A 20,251-nucleotide genomic window follows, 5' to 3' on the forward strand; every position below is an offset into this window, starting at 1 on the left:
GACCACCTCAATATGCTCAGACCCTGTTCCCACCTTGACCACCTCAATGTGTGCTCAGAATCTTTTGCCACCTGTACTCAACCCACCTTGACCACCTCAATATGCTCAGACCCTGTTCCCACCTTGACCACCTCAATGTGTGCTCAGAATCTTTTGCCACCTGTACTCAACCCACCTTGACCACCTCAATATGCTCAGACCCTGTTCCCACCTTGACCACCTCAATGTGTGCTCAGAATCTTTTGCCACCTGTACTCAACCCACCTTGACCACCTCAATATGCTCAGACCCTGTTCCCACCTTGACCACCTCAATGTGTGCTCAGAATCTTTTGCCACCTGTACTCAATCCACCTTGACCACCTCAATGTGCTCAGACCCTTTTCCCACCTTGACCACCTCAATGTGTGCTCAGAATCTTTTGCCACGTGTACTCAACCCACCTTGACCACCTCAATGTGCTCAGACCCTGTTCCCACCTTGACCACCTCAATATGCTCAGACCCTGTTCCCACCTTGACCACCTCAATGTGCTCAGACCCTTTTCCCATTTGACCACCTTGATGTGCTCCATCTCTAATATTTACAAACAATAAATTTATAAAAACCTAAAGTTGACCCACTTTTTTTTTTGTGGAAAAGTTTCCGACATTTTTTTGAGTAATTTTGGCAAGAGGTTTCCCTTGGGAGCAGTTCTTGGTTCTTCTTCAGCTTCTTGATGATCCTGTCTTGCATTTAGTTTACAGGCCACACCCTTTGATCTTTCTTGTCTGGTATCATTCTGAGATGTAAGGATGACTGTTGCTTCTGATATGATGATAGCATATGGTACTTTGTCAAGCTGTCCACGATGATTCGCACGTACCTTCAAGATGGCACTAGTCAGGGATAATCTGATGAAAGTATGCAAAATGAATAAATATGAGCATAAACAATATCTAAACATTAAAATCATATCATGTGTGGTGTCATCGTTCTCATCCTTGAAAAGAAATGATCCAAACAGCTGGTTTTAATGGCAAATCAGGAGAGCTGTAGAACAACATATGCTAATAAGATACTGGCTGGAAGGATCAGGATGGCAGTAGACTAATATATGCTACTAAGATATCAGCTGGAAGGATCAGGATGGCAGTAGACCTATATATGCTACAAAGATACTAGCTGGTAGGATCAGGATGGCTGTAGACCAATATATGCTACTAAGATACTGGCTGGAAGGATCAGGATGGCAGTAGACCTATATATGCTACAAAGATACTAGCTGGTAGGATCAGGATGGCTGTAGAACAACAAATGCTACTAAGATACTGGCTGGAAGGATCAGGATGGCTGTAGACCAATATATGCTACTAAGATACTGGCTGGAAGGATCAGGATAGCTGTAGACCAATATATCCTACAAAGATACTAGCTGGAAGGATCAGGATGGCAGTAGACCAATACATGCTACTAAGATACTAGCTGGAAGGATCAGGATGGCAGTAGACCAATATATGCTACTAAGATACTGGCTGGAAGGATCAGGATAGCTGTAGACCAATATATGCTACTAAGATACCAGCTGGAAGGATCAGGATGGCAGTAGACCAATATATGCTACTAAGATACTGGCTGGAAGGATCAGGATAGCTGTAGACCAATATATGCTACTAAGATACTGGCTGGAAGGATCAGGATGGCTGTAGACCAATATATGCTACAAAGATACTAGCTGGAAGGATCAGGATGGCAGTAGACCAATATATGCTACTAAGATACTGGCTGGAAGGATCAGGATAGCTGTAGACCAATATATCCTACAAAGATACTAGCTGGAAGGATCAGGATGGCAGTAGACCAATATATGCTACTAAGATACTAGCTGGTAGGATCAGGATGGCAGTAGACCAATATATGCTACAAAGATACTAGCTGGAAGGATCAGGATGGCTGTAGACCAATATATGCTACTAAGATACTGGCTGGATCAGGATGGCAGTAGACCAATATATGCTACAAAGATACTAGCTGGAAGGATCAGGATGGCAGTAGACCAATATATGCTACTAAGATACTGGCTGGAAGGATCAGGATAGTAGTAGACCAATATATGCTACTAAGATACTGGCTGGAAGGATCAGGATGGCAGTAGACCAATATATGCTACAAAGATACTAGCTGGAAGGATCAGGATCGCTGTAGACCAATATATCCTACAAAGATACTAGCTGGAAGGATCAGGATGGCAGTAGACCAATATATGCTACAAAGATACTGGCTGGAAGGATCAGGATAGCTGTAGACCAATATATGCTACTAAGATACTGGCTGGAAGGATCAGGATAGCTGTAGACCAATATATCCTACAAAGATACTAGCTGAAAGGATCAGGATGGCAGTAGACCAATATATGCCACTAAGATACTAGCTGGTAGGATCAGGATGGCTGTAGACCAATATATGCCACTAAGATACTAGCTGGAAGGATCAGGATGGCTGTAGACCAATATATGCTACTAAGATACTGGCTGGAAGGATCAGGATGGCAGTAGACCAATATATGCTACAAAGATACTAGCTGGAAGGATCAGGATGGCAGTAGACCAATATATGCTACTAAGATACTGGCTGGAAGGATCAGGATAGCAGTAGACCAATATATGCCACAAAGATACTAGCTGGAAGGATCAGGATGGCAGTAGACCAATATATGCTACTAAGATACTGGCTGGAAGGATCAGGATGGCTGTAGACCTATATATGCTACAAAGATACTGGCTGGAAGGATCAGGATGGCAGTAGACCAATATATGCTACTAAGATACTGGCTGGAAGGATCAGGATAGTAGTAGACCAATATATGCTACTAAGATACTGGCTGGAAGGATCAGGATGGCAGTAGACCAATATATGCTACAAAGATACTAGCTGGAAGGATCAGGATGGCAGTAGACCAATATATGCTACTAAGATACTAGCTGGAAGGATCAGGATGGCTGTAGACCAATATATGCTACTAAGATACTGGCTGGAAGGATCAGGATGGCAGTAGACCTATATATGCTACAAAGATACCAGTTGGAAGGATCAGGATGGCAGTAGACCAATATATGCTACTAAGATACTGGCTGGAAGGATCAGGATAGTAGTAGACCAATATATGCTACTAAGATACTGGCTGGAAGGATCGGGATGGCTGTAGACCAATATATGCTACTAAGATACTGGCTGGAAGGATCAGGATGGCAGTAGACCTATATATGCTACAAAGATACTAGCTGGTAGGATCAGGATGGCTGTAGAACAACAAATGCTACTAAGATACTGGCTGGAAGGATCAGGATAGCTGTAGACCAATATATCCTACAAAGATACTAGCTGGAAGGATCAGGATGGCAGTAGACCAATATATGCTACTAAGATACTAGCTGGAAGGATCAGGATGGCAGTAGACCAATATATGCTACTAAGATACTGGCTGGAAGGATCAGGATAGCTGTAGACCAATATATGCTACTAAGATACCAGCTGGAAGGATCAGGATGGCAGTAGACCAATATATGCTACTAAGATACTGGCTGGAAGGATCAGGATAGCTGTAGACCAATATATGCCACTAAGATACTAGCTGGAAGGATCAGGATGGCTGTAGACCAATATATGCTACTAAGATACTAGCTGGAAGGATCAGGATGGCAGTAGACCAATATATGCTACTAAGATACTGGCTGGAAGGATCAGGATGGCAGTAGACCTATATATGCTACAAAGATACTAGCTGGTAGGATCAGGATGGCTGTAGAACAACAAATGCTACTAAGATACTGGCTGGAAGGATCAGGATGGCAGTAGACCAATATATGCTACTAAGATACCAGTTGGAAGGATCAGGATGGCAGTAGACCAATATATGCTACTAAGATACTGGCTGGAATGATCAGGATAGTAGTAGACCAATATATGCTACTAAGATACTGGCTGGAAGGATCGGGATGGCTGTAGACCAATATATGCTACTAAGATACTAGCTGGAAGGATCAGGATGGCAGTAGACCAATATATGCTACAAAGATACTAGCTGGAAGGATGAGGACGGCTGTAGAACAACAAATGCTACTAAGATACTAGCTGGTAGGATCGGGATGGCTGTAGACCAATATATGCTACTAAGATACTAGCTGGAAGGATCAGGATGGCAGTAGACCAATATATGCTACAAAGATACTAGCTGGAAGGATGAGGACGGCTGTAGAACAACAAATGCTACTAAGATACTAGCTGGTAGGATCAGGATGACTGTAGACCAACAACCCAGGACACAAGCTAAGTGAAAGGGACTCGATTCCGGCTGAACAAAAAGGGGCTTGACTACAATACTGACATTTCCATATCTGGTGCAATTGTAAGTATTCTATTTTTCAAAATCGGAAGCTGCATTGAATTCATTGGTTAAAATGATTTTCTTCTATTATTAGAAATAATTCTTGACTAGAGCAATTTTATGTTTAGCATTGTAAGTTCAAATAACTTCTAAAAACACTTTATCCAGAAATAAGTGTCTGAAATGTTTGTACTTTTTCTGTAGAACATAAGCTTGGGAGCTTTTTATTTAGAATGTAACCTTAGTGCACAAATTTCATCACTTCAACTTTTGCATAGAGTAGAATTTTTGCAAGGTGATTGCTGTAGGGTACAAGTGACATGCAGGTTTAATTAAAGATGGTGCTCAAAGATAAAAAGAAGGGTTCCCATTTTCTTACAACTAAGAAAATGTGTTCCAATGATCACTAAACATGGAATCAGAAGACAAGTCAAGGCCTATATGTGTTATCCATACCATGAACAGCATGCCTTTGCTTGCTCTCAACACCAATTGTTAAATTTACCAGCTCCTCTGAGCTCATTCCCACCCCTACCACTCACCCTACTTGGTCCTGTCAGCCTCTTCTGTCAGGATAAGAACATTTCTACGTTTGCTAGTATTTTTTATTCTTGTCCTCAAGAAACAAACAGATAAAATGCACAAAATATAATGCCACCCTCCCACTGCAGCTGTAGTTTTCTTTTAATTCATTAAAATGTGTTCAGTAGTAGATGCCATTGCAGGATGGATTAAACCCATGTGAATGGCAGTTTGCATAAAAGGATTATAAATTCTACTCTCACCTTGATTCTTCTGGAAACATGTCTGACAACTTCTTCAATAAATGGGTCAAAGAAAAGACAGATGGGATAACATCATCCTCTATGGGTGGCCTAGTTGTAGCTACCACCTCCCCACGATCTCTCTTGGGTGGCCTAGTTGTAGCTACCACCTCCCCACGATCTCTCAAGGAATCTCTCTCATTTTGTTTCTTCTTTCTTTTACCTCCCTTGAAAAGAAAACATGCAAAAATACAATAAACTTGAGATGAAATATTAAAGTCAATCAATTTTACAATCTGAGACATCTTCAGTCCCTTCATTTGCAAGTTTTCATCTGATCCCTGCAACACAAACTATCTTTACTACAATTTGTTTGATTGATCCCTCCCTATCAAATACTCTATAGCCCCCTAGGTACACACTTATTACTTTTCCAATGTAATTTTCATGTTTCAAAATGGTACAAAAGTTTGCTATATTTAACCAAGAAAGATATGATTCTTTAATTTTTTTTAAAAGGACAGAAAGTAATTACATTCAGAGGATATGTCCCTTTCATTACATATTTAGGTATGATTGATGGTAAAGTACAGAAATGTGTACAAACATTACCAAAATATGAAGACATTAGATTCTTTATGTGAGACAAAACTATACTTTAATTATCAGGGGCAGCCAAATAGTTGTACCACATATTTCTAGATTTAGGTGAATCCAGTGTATATGAACATCAAATGACTTGGTGAAAGTCACCCTATGATACATTCTAACACAAATACTGCTTTAATTTGAATTGACAATTCCAAACCAACAGCTTAAAGTTAGAAAATAAAATGCTTTTCAAAAAAGTTGTTCCAGTCAGGGTTCAATCCCCCTAATTACTTACACTTCTCTGCACCCATACCTCAGCTATCAATCTTGATAAAACCTAGCACCCATACCTCAGCCATCAATCTTGATAAAACCTACCGAAGTTAACCATCCACTGCCTCTGTCAGTTGTTCCAGTCAGGGTGCTCTTGCCTCTCTTTTTCCTTTCTGCTCTTGTAACTTCCTTCTCAAATGTATCCAGTCCTACATTACTATGGACTGATGCCCTTGCCACCTTTTGGATGTGATTTGGATGAACAACTATTTCTTTTTTTCTTGCAATGTTTTGTAACGCTGGTGAAATTGGTGGGCCCACCTTTCTATCAAGATTTCTGTAATTATCCTTCTCTGCTGCAGTTGGCCCTAAATCCTGTCTGGGGATCTTTGCTTGGGTTACTTGAGGTATCTCTGTTAGTGATGGGCAAACTATTTCACCACGTATTCTGGGGATCTTTGCTTGTGCTACCTGAGGTATCTCTGTTAGTGATGGACATACTACTTCACCACCTATTTGGATGTTATCTATTTCCTGTCTTGTATCTTGAGTAACATATTTTTGTAGACTTTCTCCTTTCTGAGTGCTACTTGGACAGTTAACCTTTGTTCCCACACACTCCCCGCTTGCCTCTGTTGAGAGGCTAGTGTCACAAGGTTCTTTTGAATCAGCAGGTACTGTGGTTTGCATTGCAGTCACAGGTAAAGTGGGGTTAGTGGGGGACTTCCTCTGCACCTGTGTTGGTGCATTCACAGTTCCCCTGTCTGATCCTATATAATGTACATTGGGCATGCATTCCATGTTTGAAGATGAGGTTGGAGAATTTGTCTGCTCACTACAAACTCCCTGAATAATGGTTGCTTCAACTGCCATTAATTCTCCCTGAATATTTTCTGGTAATGGCTTGGGAGTAAAATGTTGGGTATCAACTCTGATGTTTCCTGGTAGTCTCTGGGTATTGCATGATCTCAAATCAATTGGCTGACCCATCCAATCAGATGTACCTATCCTGTTGTCAGGCTGCTTGTGTTGACATGAGTAATAACTATTATTCTTATCATAAAATAACTCTCCTGTATGCCAATTGTTACTTGGTTGCACGCTTGGCACTTCTACAGAGGTACTGGTATTTGGAAGGTGTCTGTGAGGTGGCACCTCTTGACCAAGGTAGGAGTTCTGCCAGGTACTGCCATGCTTTGTGGATGCTGTAGGGTGATGGTAAAGGGACATTGCAGGGTCATGCTGATATAGTAGAGAAGAATCAGAGTGGAATGCTGTTCTAGGCTCCTGGTGGGGTGTTACTACAGGATCAGTCCTTAACTGATTTTCAACCTTCTTAGGGGCAGCTGTACCTTGATTTTTTGCTTCTTCGGTAATATTTTTAGTCTCCACCTTAGCGAGATGACATCCATTGTTCTCATCAACAAACCTAGACGCAGTTAAGTCAGGTTGAAACTCAGACCCAGGGCGGTCTGAGTTACTGTTTGGCATGAATGTTGAGCACAGAGGTATCTTGGAATCCTCAGAGCCAGCACTAAGGATAAAACTTGCATGTTGTGACATCTTCTCTTTCTTTTCCTTTTCAACCTGTTGAGGTTTAGATGTTCTGTCTGTCTGCACTGAACTGCTGAAGTTAGCAGCAAGCTTGATATTGGCAGCTGAAGGTTGGGTAGGATGTCTCAGGGGGCCATGAACTGAAGGCTGGCAGCAAGAGTAAAAACAGTTTGATTGATTTTAAATCAAAACCATCGTAACAAATAACAGCAAATATTCTATTAAAAAACCTAATTCTATAACTGGTAGCCTGAAAATTCCTTAAGCTTCCTGAAAACACTATTACAAAACTGCAGATTTTGCAATAAACAACAATACTGGCTGGTAGCCTGCAAATTGCCTGACAATTTCCTAAGCTACTTGAAACACTATTTATGAACAGTCTGTCCCTACTTTAAGCAGTCCTGGGGCAGTCATTACTTCAAGTGTACAGATATTGCCATCTCCCATCCTATGGAATGATTTGCGCATAAATATTGAACCTTGTAAGCCGTAGAAAATTGCAGATTTTGCAATAAAACTTTGATCAACAAAATACTGGCACTAAAGAAATGTTCTTGAAATGACAAACTAAATAATAATAGCGTTAACATGCATGCACCAGTTCCTACTATTACCTTGAATTTTGGAGTGAATTTTTCAATGTCAATTGGAGGTAAGAGAGGTAGGTTATGGATGGAACCTCCCGATGCTAACATCCTTTCACTCTTTATCTTCCATCCATCTACTGTTTCTTTGCATGACTGAAGTTGGCCCTGATATTTCATCATTTGCATGGTCAGACTAGCTTTCTTGGAAATACTGAAGAAAGATGTGAAAAGTGATTATGACCAGGATCATATACTAGAAAGAATAACGATACTGCAAATGCTACAGCTATTTCTGTAAAATCTCCATTTCCATGTGTGTTTAAAGTTCCCCATTTGTATAACATTTGGTTGACCAAAACCAGATAAATTGTTCCTTTGTAGACCAAACTTGCTTTCTAATAGACTCCCCAAACCTTACCTGGTTTGAAATAGAATTACAAAACCAACGATAATAGTATACGAAGTGATTGAAATCTTAAGCTTTATTAAGAGCAATGAAAGAGCGATACTTCCGCAAAAGGCTGGCAATTACGAAAGGGAGATGGCCACACTCACATACAGACAATTGCCAGATGCTAGAGCGAGGTTAATACGGTAATGCATAGGTTATATGAGGTGAGGGAGTACGCGCTGTGAATTCAGAACATTCACATTGAATTCTGACTTGAGATATGTCACCTTTGGAATAACCAGCACAGAAAGAACTTTAACCACATGATATATTCACAACTAATTTCAGAATTTCATTCTACTTTAAACTGTCGTTCATATTAACAACCAACTTTTGTTTAAATGTGAGGTAAACTGAAAGAGTCCACGATTGATATTTTGAAGGTGTTCGATGTTAGTAGAAAAACACAGAATGCAAAGTGCATTGAGGTTTCAATGACTTCATTACACTAGACTTCTGCTTGTTAACCAGAAATAGCTCCTGTAACATATATGTCCTGAACCACTATGTTGATGTACAATACTACTATGGCATGATAAACACAGGTCAGTTATCTGTACTTGACAATACACACCTACACTAAACACAAAAGGGGTCTTGTACTCAATGTGATGCGTCCACACACCAATTATGAGGAGGATCTATGATTCCTACCTTGAGATATCATGTTTAAGGATTCTAAATTTAACCTCTGGTGACCACAAATGACCTACACAACCAACAAGATTCTTGTACTCAATATGGCAATTCAGATGCATGTATGAAAAGTATCCATCCTTCCCAACTATCATGTTTACAATGTTTTCAATATTTGATCGGGTGAACTCAGATGACCTTTGACCACCACCAAAAACTATAGGCTTCTTCTTCTCAATATGACAAATCCACATGTTAAGTGTAAAATTATCCATGCTTCCTATCTAGGGATATAGTGTTTACAAGGTTTTCAATGTTTGACCTCTGGTGACCTCAGACTTCCACCAAAAACACTAGGATTCTTCAACTTAGTTTGATGCATATACACATGTCAAGTATAGAAAGTATTCATACTTCCTATCATGAGATCACATGTTCACAAAGTTGCAATGTTGATCTGATGACCTCAGATAACCTTTGACCTCCTCCAGACACTAGGGTTCTTCTTCTTACAATAATGCATCCACACAACAAGTATGAACAGTTTCCATGCTTCTTAACTTCAGATATCATGTTAACAAAGTTTTCACAGTATGAACTCTGGTGATCTCAGATGACTCTTGACCTCCACCAAAAACAATAGGCAGAAGTCGAAATTTAGAATATTTACCACTATTCCAGCGGAATAGTGGATTTGAAAATGCACTATTCCGTCTCATTTTCCACTATTCCTTTAAAACTATAAAAACCTTCCTCAATAATTTCTATTTGCTTTGGTTTCTTTCATTAACTTGTTAATAACTTCATATGATTAACATTACTACTAACATCGCACTGCAGCTGCTGCTTATGCTTGCTCTCCACGTCTATTGGATCTGACCATATAAATATCCAATTTAGCTCTTAAACAGTTGTTACTACTACTATCTATTATGCAAGCCCGGGCTTCGCATTAGCCGCGAGATTGCGCGATTCGTGCAATTTGATCACATTTGGAATAAACGATTAGTAAAAAGCCACTTGCAATTATTATTTTTTAGTTATCCCGTCTATAATCCATAAACATTCGTAAAATTCCTTTTCAGCCTTTCCTTCTATGAAATAAACAAATGAATAAATAATAATTTCTTCCACATGGTAGTCTAACACAACACTAAGTCAATGAGAAATCTAGCTAAGCCTACCCATTTGTTTAATTGCTGAAATTGTGACGCAGTTATAAGATATCAATGGAATACTTTCATTACTGCTGAACTGTTCGACCACATGGTTGCCTAACACCACACTAAGTCAATGGGGGTAATCTAGCCTAGCCATCTGTTCATTAGCTGAAATTGTGACGCAGTTATAAGATATCCATGGAATACCTTTCGTTATTGCTGTTATCTTTGACCACATGGTAGCCTAACACCACACTAAGTCAATGGGAAATCTGCCTAACCATCAGTTTGCAAAAAAATCACACTTTGCGTAGGATTTGGGTACAATAAATTAGGAACCGGTTAGTATCGCGTCGGGCGGGTACCTTCGTTATTGCTGTTATCTTCGACTGCATGGTAGTCAATGGGAAATCTGCCTTACCGTCGGTTTGCCAATTTTTTTTTTTTTTTTAAATCACACTTTGTGTAGGATTCGGGTAATAAATTAGGAATCGGGTAGTATCGCATCAGGCGGGAACCCGGATAACCCGTGCAAACACTAATTTCTGGGCAAGATTTTACGCCCGGGAAACAAATAAAATAAAAATTGTTGCCTGACTAGTGACAGGCAAGTAAATTTAGATGGATTTGTCAAAGTTTGTTGTTAGCTATCACATTTAGCACTATCCATACGGAATAGTCACCCCAAGCAACTTGGTATTCCGTTCATGATTTTACTATTCTCGGGATAGCGGAATAGCGTCAATTTCGACCCCCGATAGGGTTCTTCTACTCGATATGGGGCATCTACAATTAAAGTATGTAAAGTATCCATGATTCCTATCTCGAGATATTGTCTACACACTGGGCATCACATACACACACCATCATGACTGAAAAGGTTTCTCTTGTCATCAAAACCACAAATGTTTACTCTCTTTATCTTAACCTTTTATCTTAGGCTAATAAAGTTGACAAGTTCTGTTAGATTTATAACCTTATCCACCTCCATGGGCAACAATCACAACAAACCAATTCTCTGAATAATGGCCTCTCTTATAAATAAACTAAGGTTAAAAATGTGGGTAATAACACAGTCAATTGATGTACAGTTTAAGAGTGGGAAGATTTTCCCAAAAACAACCAATTAATGAAAAATTCCTGAACTGCATCATCCAGACAATCATGAATAAGTCAAGAAAAATCTGATTAAACCATTGTGGCATCGGGAATGTCTACTTCTTCATGAGTAAAAGGACACAAGGGAGTACTAAACACACAGTAGCCCCATCACTAGAACACAGTACAGTATATGCACACTGTAAATCTGTCATCTTCTGATTGGCCTAATATCAGTTTCCATGCTGGTGTTTGGCATCAGTATGTGATAACACTATTCCGACACCACACTGTGACATTCAAAAACAGAAAGTAGGGCAGATACAAGAAAGGTAAAACTCTACTAATACTCAATACAGCCAGTACACATAAAATAACCACACAAGCACTGCAGTAATAGAATATTTGTAATACATAATAACAAAATGATAACCACAATGTCACCTATTAATAGTCTAACTGATAATTTATATAACCAATTTAATTTCTAAATTATTCCACATTTCCGGATGGTAGCTTATCTTAGCCATTACAAAAATCACACCTTCAGTATTATAAGCAGATACAAACAGCTGTAAGGTATAAGGTGTCCCCACAGAGACGACTATTATTTTTAAGTGCTAAAAGTTTCAAACCCATAAACAGCTACAGCAATTTCCACTATTACAAGATCCTGAGGGACTGCTATTTTAAGAAAGGCTAGAAAAACAACAATTATAACTTCATTCTCCAAATTGTCAATTTCCTTTGCCTCATGATTCACAAATGAAGGCGAACACATCTATTTTACACTTAACTTGAGGGATCAAGACAAGTAGCAAATGCAATATTTCATATCAATCATAAGTAACCAGAAAGTGTATTGTATTTTGCTCTAGCATTAATGGATTATCTTGCTTTTTAATCACATGGGAAAATACATATCTTTTTAATCACATGGGAAAAGACATATCTTTGAAATCACATGGGAAAAGACATATCTTTGAAATCACATGGGAAAAGACATATCTTTTTAATCACAAGGGAAAAGACATCTTTTTAATCACATGGGAAAAGACATATCTTTTTAATCGCATGGGAAAAGACATATCTTTTTAATCACATGGGAAAAGACATATCTTTTTAATCACATGGGAAAAGACATATCTTTGAAATCACATGGGAAAAAACATATCTTTGCAATCACATGGGAAAAGACATATCTTTGAAATCACATGGGAAAAGACATATCTTTTTAATCACATGGGAAAAGACATCTTTGTAATCACATGGGGATAGACATATCTTTTTAATCACATGGGAAAAGACATATCTTTTTAATCACGTGGGAAAAGACATCTTTTTAATCACATGGGGATAGACATATCTTTTTAATCACATGGGAAAAGACATATCTTTGTAATCACAGGAAAAGACATTATTATGGTAAGTAAGGATTATCTTGCTTTGTAATCACATGGGAAATGACATCATTATGGTAAGTCTTTAGTGTTAACTTTGAAGACAGTTGCAGACATTGAAAGCAGACTGACAGACATATATAGTAACTATTTCCTTTAACTTACATTTAAACCATCAAATACACATTTGAGACTTCCTTCCGCCTCTCTAAAAATATATCAGCTAATCTATTCCGCCATCAAATTACATGATGTTTTACGTCCTTCGGTGCATTTTAGATTAGTCCCAGCTGGTTATTAACCCTTTAACAGTGCATGTATCTTGTATATTCCACTCATAGCCAGTAGTCTCATAAAACAAAAGCAGTGTTCTCAAAAGTATTGTAATGTGCTTTTAAACTGAGGCTGCTCAATACATATTCTCATATTTGGTACTGTGGCTGCTGGCTATGTCCATTTGTAATGTAAATGTACCTAGCACTATTTGCAAACAAAACCAAAACGGTAACGTTTTCAGTAATTGTTCTTCAGCCACTAAACATTTGAACACTATTCCTGCTTCTTACAATTTACTCAAACTGGTTCAAACAAATAACATACATTATATGACTATAACAGAATTGGATCGTGATATTTTCTGATACTTATTTTCTTACTCCATTTTATAGAGCATACCCAGGCATTAGATTGTGAATATTCCTACCCCATCAAACACAGATCACAATATTACCTTAGCCTCTTCATGGAGTAGATGATTTCAGACTCTTCATATGCTTGACTGATCAACTGGAGAGCTAGTTTGGCCTGTAAGTCAATGTTCTACAGGAAAATAAAAACATAACAAAGTATAAATACACAGAATGAGCATCAAGATTTTAAACTGATCTTTGACCTCACATAAAAAATAGGATTTTTGTACATAATAAAGTAAATTTACAAAGTATGAAGTCCACCCAACCTTTCTTTTTTAGTTGCTAACAAAATTTCAATCCATGACTTCTGGTGACATTAAAAGACAGATAAATTACATGTTTCTACACTTTGAAGTGGATGCACATGTAGTAAATGTTCATTCAAGCTTTAATTTTAGGATTATTGTGTTTACAAGGTTTTGAGGACCTATGGTGATCTCATATAACCTTTGACCTCAACAAAACTAACACGATTCTTGTAATTTCTATTAATAAATCTTCATACCAGGTATTAAGTTCAGTCAAGCTTACCTATTGATTATTAACAACATGTTTATGACTACAGATTTTTTACCTCTGGTGTCCTTAAATTACCTTTAACCACTAAGAACAATATGTTCTTGAATACAGTACACACTAAAAAAATAATTGAGTGGTTGTGTAACTTATGATTAAATAAATTGAGTGGTTGTGTAACTTATGATTAAATAAATTGAGTGGTTGTGTAACTTATGATTAAATAAATTGAGTGGTTGTGTAACTTATGATTAAATAAATTGAGTGGTTGTGTAACTTATGATTAAATAAATTGAGTGGTTGTGTAACTTATGATTAAATAAATTGAGTGGTTGTGTAACTTATGATTAAATAAATTGAGTGGTTGTGTAACTTATGATTAAATAAATTGAGTGGTTGTGTAACTTATGATTAAATAAATTGAGTGGTTGTGTAACTTATGATTAAATAAATTGAGTGGTTGTGTAACTTATGATTAAATAAATTGAGTGGTTGTGTAACTTATGATTCAATAAATTGAGTGGTTGTGTAACTTATGATTCAATAAATTGAGTGGTTGTGTAACTTATGATTAAATAAATTGAGTGGTTGTGTAACTTATGATTAAATAAATTGAGTGGTTGTGTAACTTATGATTAAATAAATTGAGTGGTTGTGTAACTTATGATTCAATAAATTGAGTGGTTGTGTAACTTATGATTCAATAAATTGAGTGGTTGTGTAACTTATGATTAAATAAATTGAGTGGTTGTGTAACTTATGATTAAATAAATTGAGTGGTTGTGTAACTTATGATTAAATAAATTGAGTGGTTGTGTAACTTATGATTAAATAAATTGAGTGGTTGTGTAACTTATGATTAAATAAATTGAGTGGTTGTGTAACTTATGATTAAATAAATTGAGTGGTTGTGTAACTTATGATTCAAGATGACATGGATTCTCTTTGCCTTTGACAAGGAATCAAAGTCAACTATACCTTCAAAGAAAATAAATTACTCAAACATGCCAAATCAAGTTAAGATATCATTCATGCTACAGATAAATAAACAACTTTAACATTCAAAATGCAAATGAAATGCCTGAGGTGAATCCACAGCTGTCAAAAAGTATCACCTTTTATGATCATATCTATCTAATTATGTTTTCAAGATAGTTGATTTAATTTTTCATTTAATTTTTTTTTTCATTTATTTATTTCCAGTATAAATATAAATATTTATAAATAGGACATTAAAAGTGAGTATGTAACAAGAAATTATTTTAAAATGTTAGTGTACAAAAAAAAACAAAAAAACAAAAAAAAAACAAAAAATTAAGTGCAGCTGTCTACAATAAATTATCCAGATTACCATTTTGTATATAAATAGCAACTAAATAAAACTATGTCTATACACATTAATTCTGAATTTTGGTGTTATTGCTTTGATTCTTAAATTATACCTAGTAGTTTCTCGAAGTAGAGAGTTAAGTTCGGTATGCAAAGAATGTCTGTCATTTCTCTGTATGCAATTTACACTTCTAATGAACTCATTTTTAGCAGCATTGTTTACAGTACTCATAAGAAAGTTAAATTTTTATTAAAAATTCTAGAACAATACTTTAAAAAAGTAATAATCCTCTTATTATTATCTTTTATTAGTAAAAAGTGATACCAAGCAGAAACAGCATATATTAGGTGTGGTAAGATATTGGCAGTGAAAACTCTTTTCCTTACATCAACATGAAAATATAACTATATACGATAGAGTTGAGACTATGAAGTACACCCGTTTAAGTATTCTGCTTAATTGACCAGTGAAACTCAGTTTATCATCAATACAAACACCTAGATATACTGAATGATGAGTTCGTTCTACTTCTGCATCTTTAATTGAGATTTTAGTTAACTTACATGATACAAGAACTTCATGTTAATATTTATATTCTCAAAAACCATTTCCTTAGTTTTCTTTGGATTGAGTCTTAGATTCTTCCCATCACAAAGATCTACAATATTTGATACAGCAGTTTTATAACTTGCTTGGACAGCCTGATGCGTTCGCTTTGATATACTGCACACTATAGCAGTGTCATCAGCATATTTCACCACAGTACATTTAGAAGTAGATCGTATTTCGTCAGCATATATTGTGAACAGTAGAGACGACAGAGGACCGCCTTGAGGGACACCAACATTTATTTTCGATTTTTCCGTCAGACCTTTGGAATATTTTATCTGTCTAGACCAGCCATTCATAAAATTTGATATCCAATGTAACAACCATGGCTCTTCAACGAACCCTTGCATGTCCTTGATTAAACGATTTGGAAGAACCGTGTTAAAAGCACTGGAAAAATCAAGAAATAAGACCTTAGATATAGTAGTATCTTTGTTATTTAATACTGTGACAATATTGTGAATTAGTGTTAAAACAGCATCAGTACATGACAACCCCTTCCTATAAGCAAATTGATTGCTATCTCCATATTGATCAATAGCTTGGGTTATTTGAGGCACATCAATTTCTGCATACAATTAAAACTTTAATATACAGGCAAGATCAATTGGTCTAAATTCATTTACAGATCGTGGGGTTGACACTTTGGGTATAGGGACTATTATGGCATTTTTCCACATAGCTGGTATCTCACATTGTGCCCTACATTTATTGAAAATAGTTGTAAAAATACCTGATAGTTCATCCTCACAAAATTTATATACCCACCAAGCTGTATTATCAGAGCCACCAGCTTTACCATTATTTAGAGACTTAAGGCATTTTGTAACATTCCTTTCTTCAAATTTAAAGTTTTCATTATTCGTACGTTCAGGCAAAGACAAGGGTACATCTAAGCATAAGGAGTCATTGAAATGTCCGAAATAAACATTTAGTTCATTTGCCATATCTCTGCTTACAGTATGTTTTTCATCATTGTCCGGCGATCGTACGGTTCTAAGTAGGTCCCACAGAGATTTAGAGTCTGCAGTTACTTCCTGAAAAACAGTGGTTCTATTCTGATGTATGCATCTGTTAATATCTCTCTGTATTATTTTCTAAGTACTCGGTCATTTACCTCTATCGCATGTCGCTTTTCTTTCTCCAATCGTTTGATGTCAGCATCAGCTGGAATCCGTTTTCTAAGGGTTGCTAATGGGGTTGCCTTCTTTGGAACACACACGTCGCTCACAAAGTTAATATAAAATGATACCACTTCAGTAAGTTCGTCTATATTATTGGAGCTTTCTCTAAAAGTGTTCCAATCAGTGGTACCTAACGCGTCTCGTTAAATATCAGTCTTGTCCTTTTATAAATCAGCTTTCAATTTCGTTTTCCTTGGTTGACTTTTCCTATGCTTTTCAGTAAAAATTGGTAAAATATGAACAGTGGTATGGTCGGAGCTTGAGATGGGTGGCCCTGGTTTAACCTTGTAATATTCGCCTTTCGCTAACATAGCATCGAGTTTGGAATTTGCTTGAGGATATGTGACAAAGTCCACAAAATTTCTATATCCCATTGTCTGTAGAAACGGAATGGTATCTCTGTTGATGTCTCCTACAATGACTATATGGGACCTTGGATTATCCTTTTGAATTTCAAGAAGTATGTTTCACAGTTCTCTGTCAGCTAGGGTAAAGTTCGATGACAGTCTCGTATACACGTTTACTATGGTAACATTTGTAAAAACACTTGGCAAGAAGCGAGGACATATTTTAACGTAATCTATATTGCTATTTTGACTAGTTGCACCCTTCCTTACTCTAGCCTAAAGTGTATCACAGATGGTTGTTTTAATGTCATCTATTTTGACTAGTTGCACCCTTCCTTACTCTAGCCTAAAGTGTATCACAGATGGTTGATTTAATGTCATCTATTTTGACTAGTTGCACCCTTCCTTACTCTAGCCTAAAGTGTATCACAGATGGTTGATTTAATGTCATCTATTTTGACTAGTTGCACCCTTCCTTACTCTAGCCTAAAGTGTATCACAGATGGTTGTTTTAATGTCATCTATTTTGACTAGTTGCACCCTTCCTTACTCTAGCCTAAAGTGTATCACAGATGGTTGTTTTAATGTCATCTATTTTGACTAGTTGCACCCTTCCTTACTCTAGCCTAAAGTGTATCACAGATGGTTGATTTAATGTCATCTATTTTGACTAGTTGCACCCTTCCTTACTCTAGCCTAAAGTGTATCACAGATGGTTGATTTAATGTCATCTATTTTGACTAGTTGCACCCTTCCTTACTCTAGCCTAAAGTGTATCACAGATGGTTGATTTAATGTCATCTATTTTGACTAGTTGCACCCTTCCTTACTCTAGCCTAAAGTGTATCACAGATGGTTGTTTTAATGTCATCTATTTTGACTAGTTGCACCCTTCCTTACTCTAGCCTAAAGTGTATCACAGATGGTTGTTTTAATGTCATCTATTTTGACTAGTTGCACCCTTCCTTACTCTAGCCTAAAGTGTATCACAGATGGTTGATTTAATGTCATCTATTTTGACTAGTTGCACCCTTACTTACTCTAGCCTTAAGTGTATCACAGATGGTTGATTTAATGTCATCTATTTTGACTAGTTGCACCCTTCCTTACTCTAGCCTAAAATGTATCACAGATGGTTGTTTTAATGTCATCTATTTTGACTAGTTGCACCCTTCCTTAGTCTAGCCTAAAGTGTATCACAGATGGTTGTTTTAATGTCATCTATTTTGACTAGTTGCACCCTTCCTTACTCTAGCCTAAAGTGTATCACAGATGGTTGTTTTAATGTCATCTCATATGATGGCAGAGGTTCTTCAGAATCTTTGTTTTCTTATCGTTATCTTCTTGTTGATTTATCCATGAAATGTGGTAGTACATTTGGTAGATATCAAGTATTGACCAATGCTGAATTTTCATGGTCAGCTGGGTTCTTGCCCTCATTTTACATCCAAGCATCAGTTTTGAAGGTACTGTTTTTAAAAAGTGTGACCTGTATTGACACCATATGACCTTTTCAAAAAATAATATTCTAATACTCACTACAGCAGACCTGCATTTAGATATGGTTTTTATCCAAGCTTTACTTAGAGAGTTATCATGTTATTATGTTGTTTTCAGATTTTGCCCTGTGTTGACCTCAAATGAACTTGATATCTACCAAAAACGATAGGAATCTTGTGCTCATTAAAATATATATGCTCATACCACTTGAGCATGAAGTTATTGCATAATATGCTTTTTGAGTAACGTGTTTAAAGGCCAAGGGGGTTACATACATACATACATACATAAATAAATATACACACTCTCCTTCAGCATGGAATATATTCCTGGAATAAACTTTGGCAAGGAATCAAACATAGAGTATGCTTTCAAATGACATGCACAGTTGTGTTTCTTTCTAGCCCTAGAAGAATAAATCAAATAATAAAACATCATTTTTCTTCTGTTTCTATTCATATGCTAATTCTATCAACATGGTCATCACTGGAACATGAATGTAAGTTGTGGCCAATGCTTACAATGGTTAGCAACCATTGAAGAGTGTCCTAATAACATATAATTGGTATGTTCAAAGTCTATGAAGTAACAAACATACAACAGGAACATACAAGAGGATGATCTTGAAATTACCTTTAGGTTACAATGGAGAAGATTCTGCTTAGCTTCTGACAGACTTCTCTGTAACATCTTGACCATGTCATAGTTGATTTCAGTAGCAGTAGTCTTTTCCTCTGTTTTGGGTTTCTGCTGCTGTTTAATTAAGTCCGTAATGACAGATGAAAGTTCATCTTTCAGTCTAAAAATACAGAAATAGCATAAATAATCTGGGGCTTGGCAAGGAACTGATTGGACAAGATTTCTATGTAACCCCCCCCCCCCCCCCCCAAACACACACACACACAAAAACAAAAAGACAACAGTCACTTAATATATAAAATAGGGACAACAAAATGGAAAACCAATGGTATTAAGGTATCATTTAGTATTGATTTGCAACAAAAATATAAAGAGATGACTTTTAATGAGGAGGCTCTAAACAATGGCAGAGGAAGGAGGACTGTGAATATATTATTTAAGAATCATGCCCTAAATATGAGATGCATATATTAAAATGGATTTTAATCTCAGACATATATAACAAAGCAGCAATTACATTTGAAGAGCTGCTGTGCATGTTTAACCTGATAGCAT

The 20,251-nt window shown here is 36.9% G+C and overlaps 1 protein-coding gene across 5 annotated transcripts in view; it reads right to left on the reverse strand.

The window, feature by feature from the left end:
• LOC139966046 (uncharacterized) overlaps positions 1-20,251 on the reverse strand; it is a 78,033-nt gene that overhangs the window by 9,537 nt on the left and 48,245 nt on the right. For all 5 annotated transcript variants that reach the window (XR_011792426.1, XR_011792424.1, XR_011792425.1 and 2 more), the window contains 6 exons: positions 19,691-19,856; positions 13,610-13,698; positions 8,162-8,345; positions 6,096-7,691; positions 5,148-5,353; positions 623-892 (listed from right to left, as the gene is read on the reverse strand). Coding sequence is in view for 2 of the 5 variants with exons in the window: in XM_071968684.1 (XP_071824785.1) it covers positions 623-892; positions 5,148-5,353; positions 6,096-7,691; positions 8,162-8,345; positions 13,610-13,698; positions 19,691-19,856 (2,511 nt within the window). In the remaining 3 variants the exon portion in view is untranslated. The remainder of the gene's footprint in view (positions 1-622; positions 893-5,147; positions 5,354-6,095; positions 7,692-8,161; positions 8,346-13,609; positions 13,699-19,690; positions 19,857-20,251) is intronic.

Source organism: Apostichopus japonicus, chromosome 4 (genome assembly GCF_037975245.1).
Source record: "Apostichopus japonicus isolate 1M-3 chromosome 4, ASM3797524v1, whole genome shotgun sequence".
Taxonomy (NCBI): Eukaryota; Metazoa; Echinodermata; class Holothuroidea; order Aspidochirotida; family Stichopodidae; genus Apostichopus; species Apostichopus japonicus.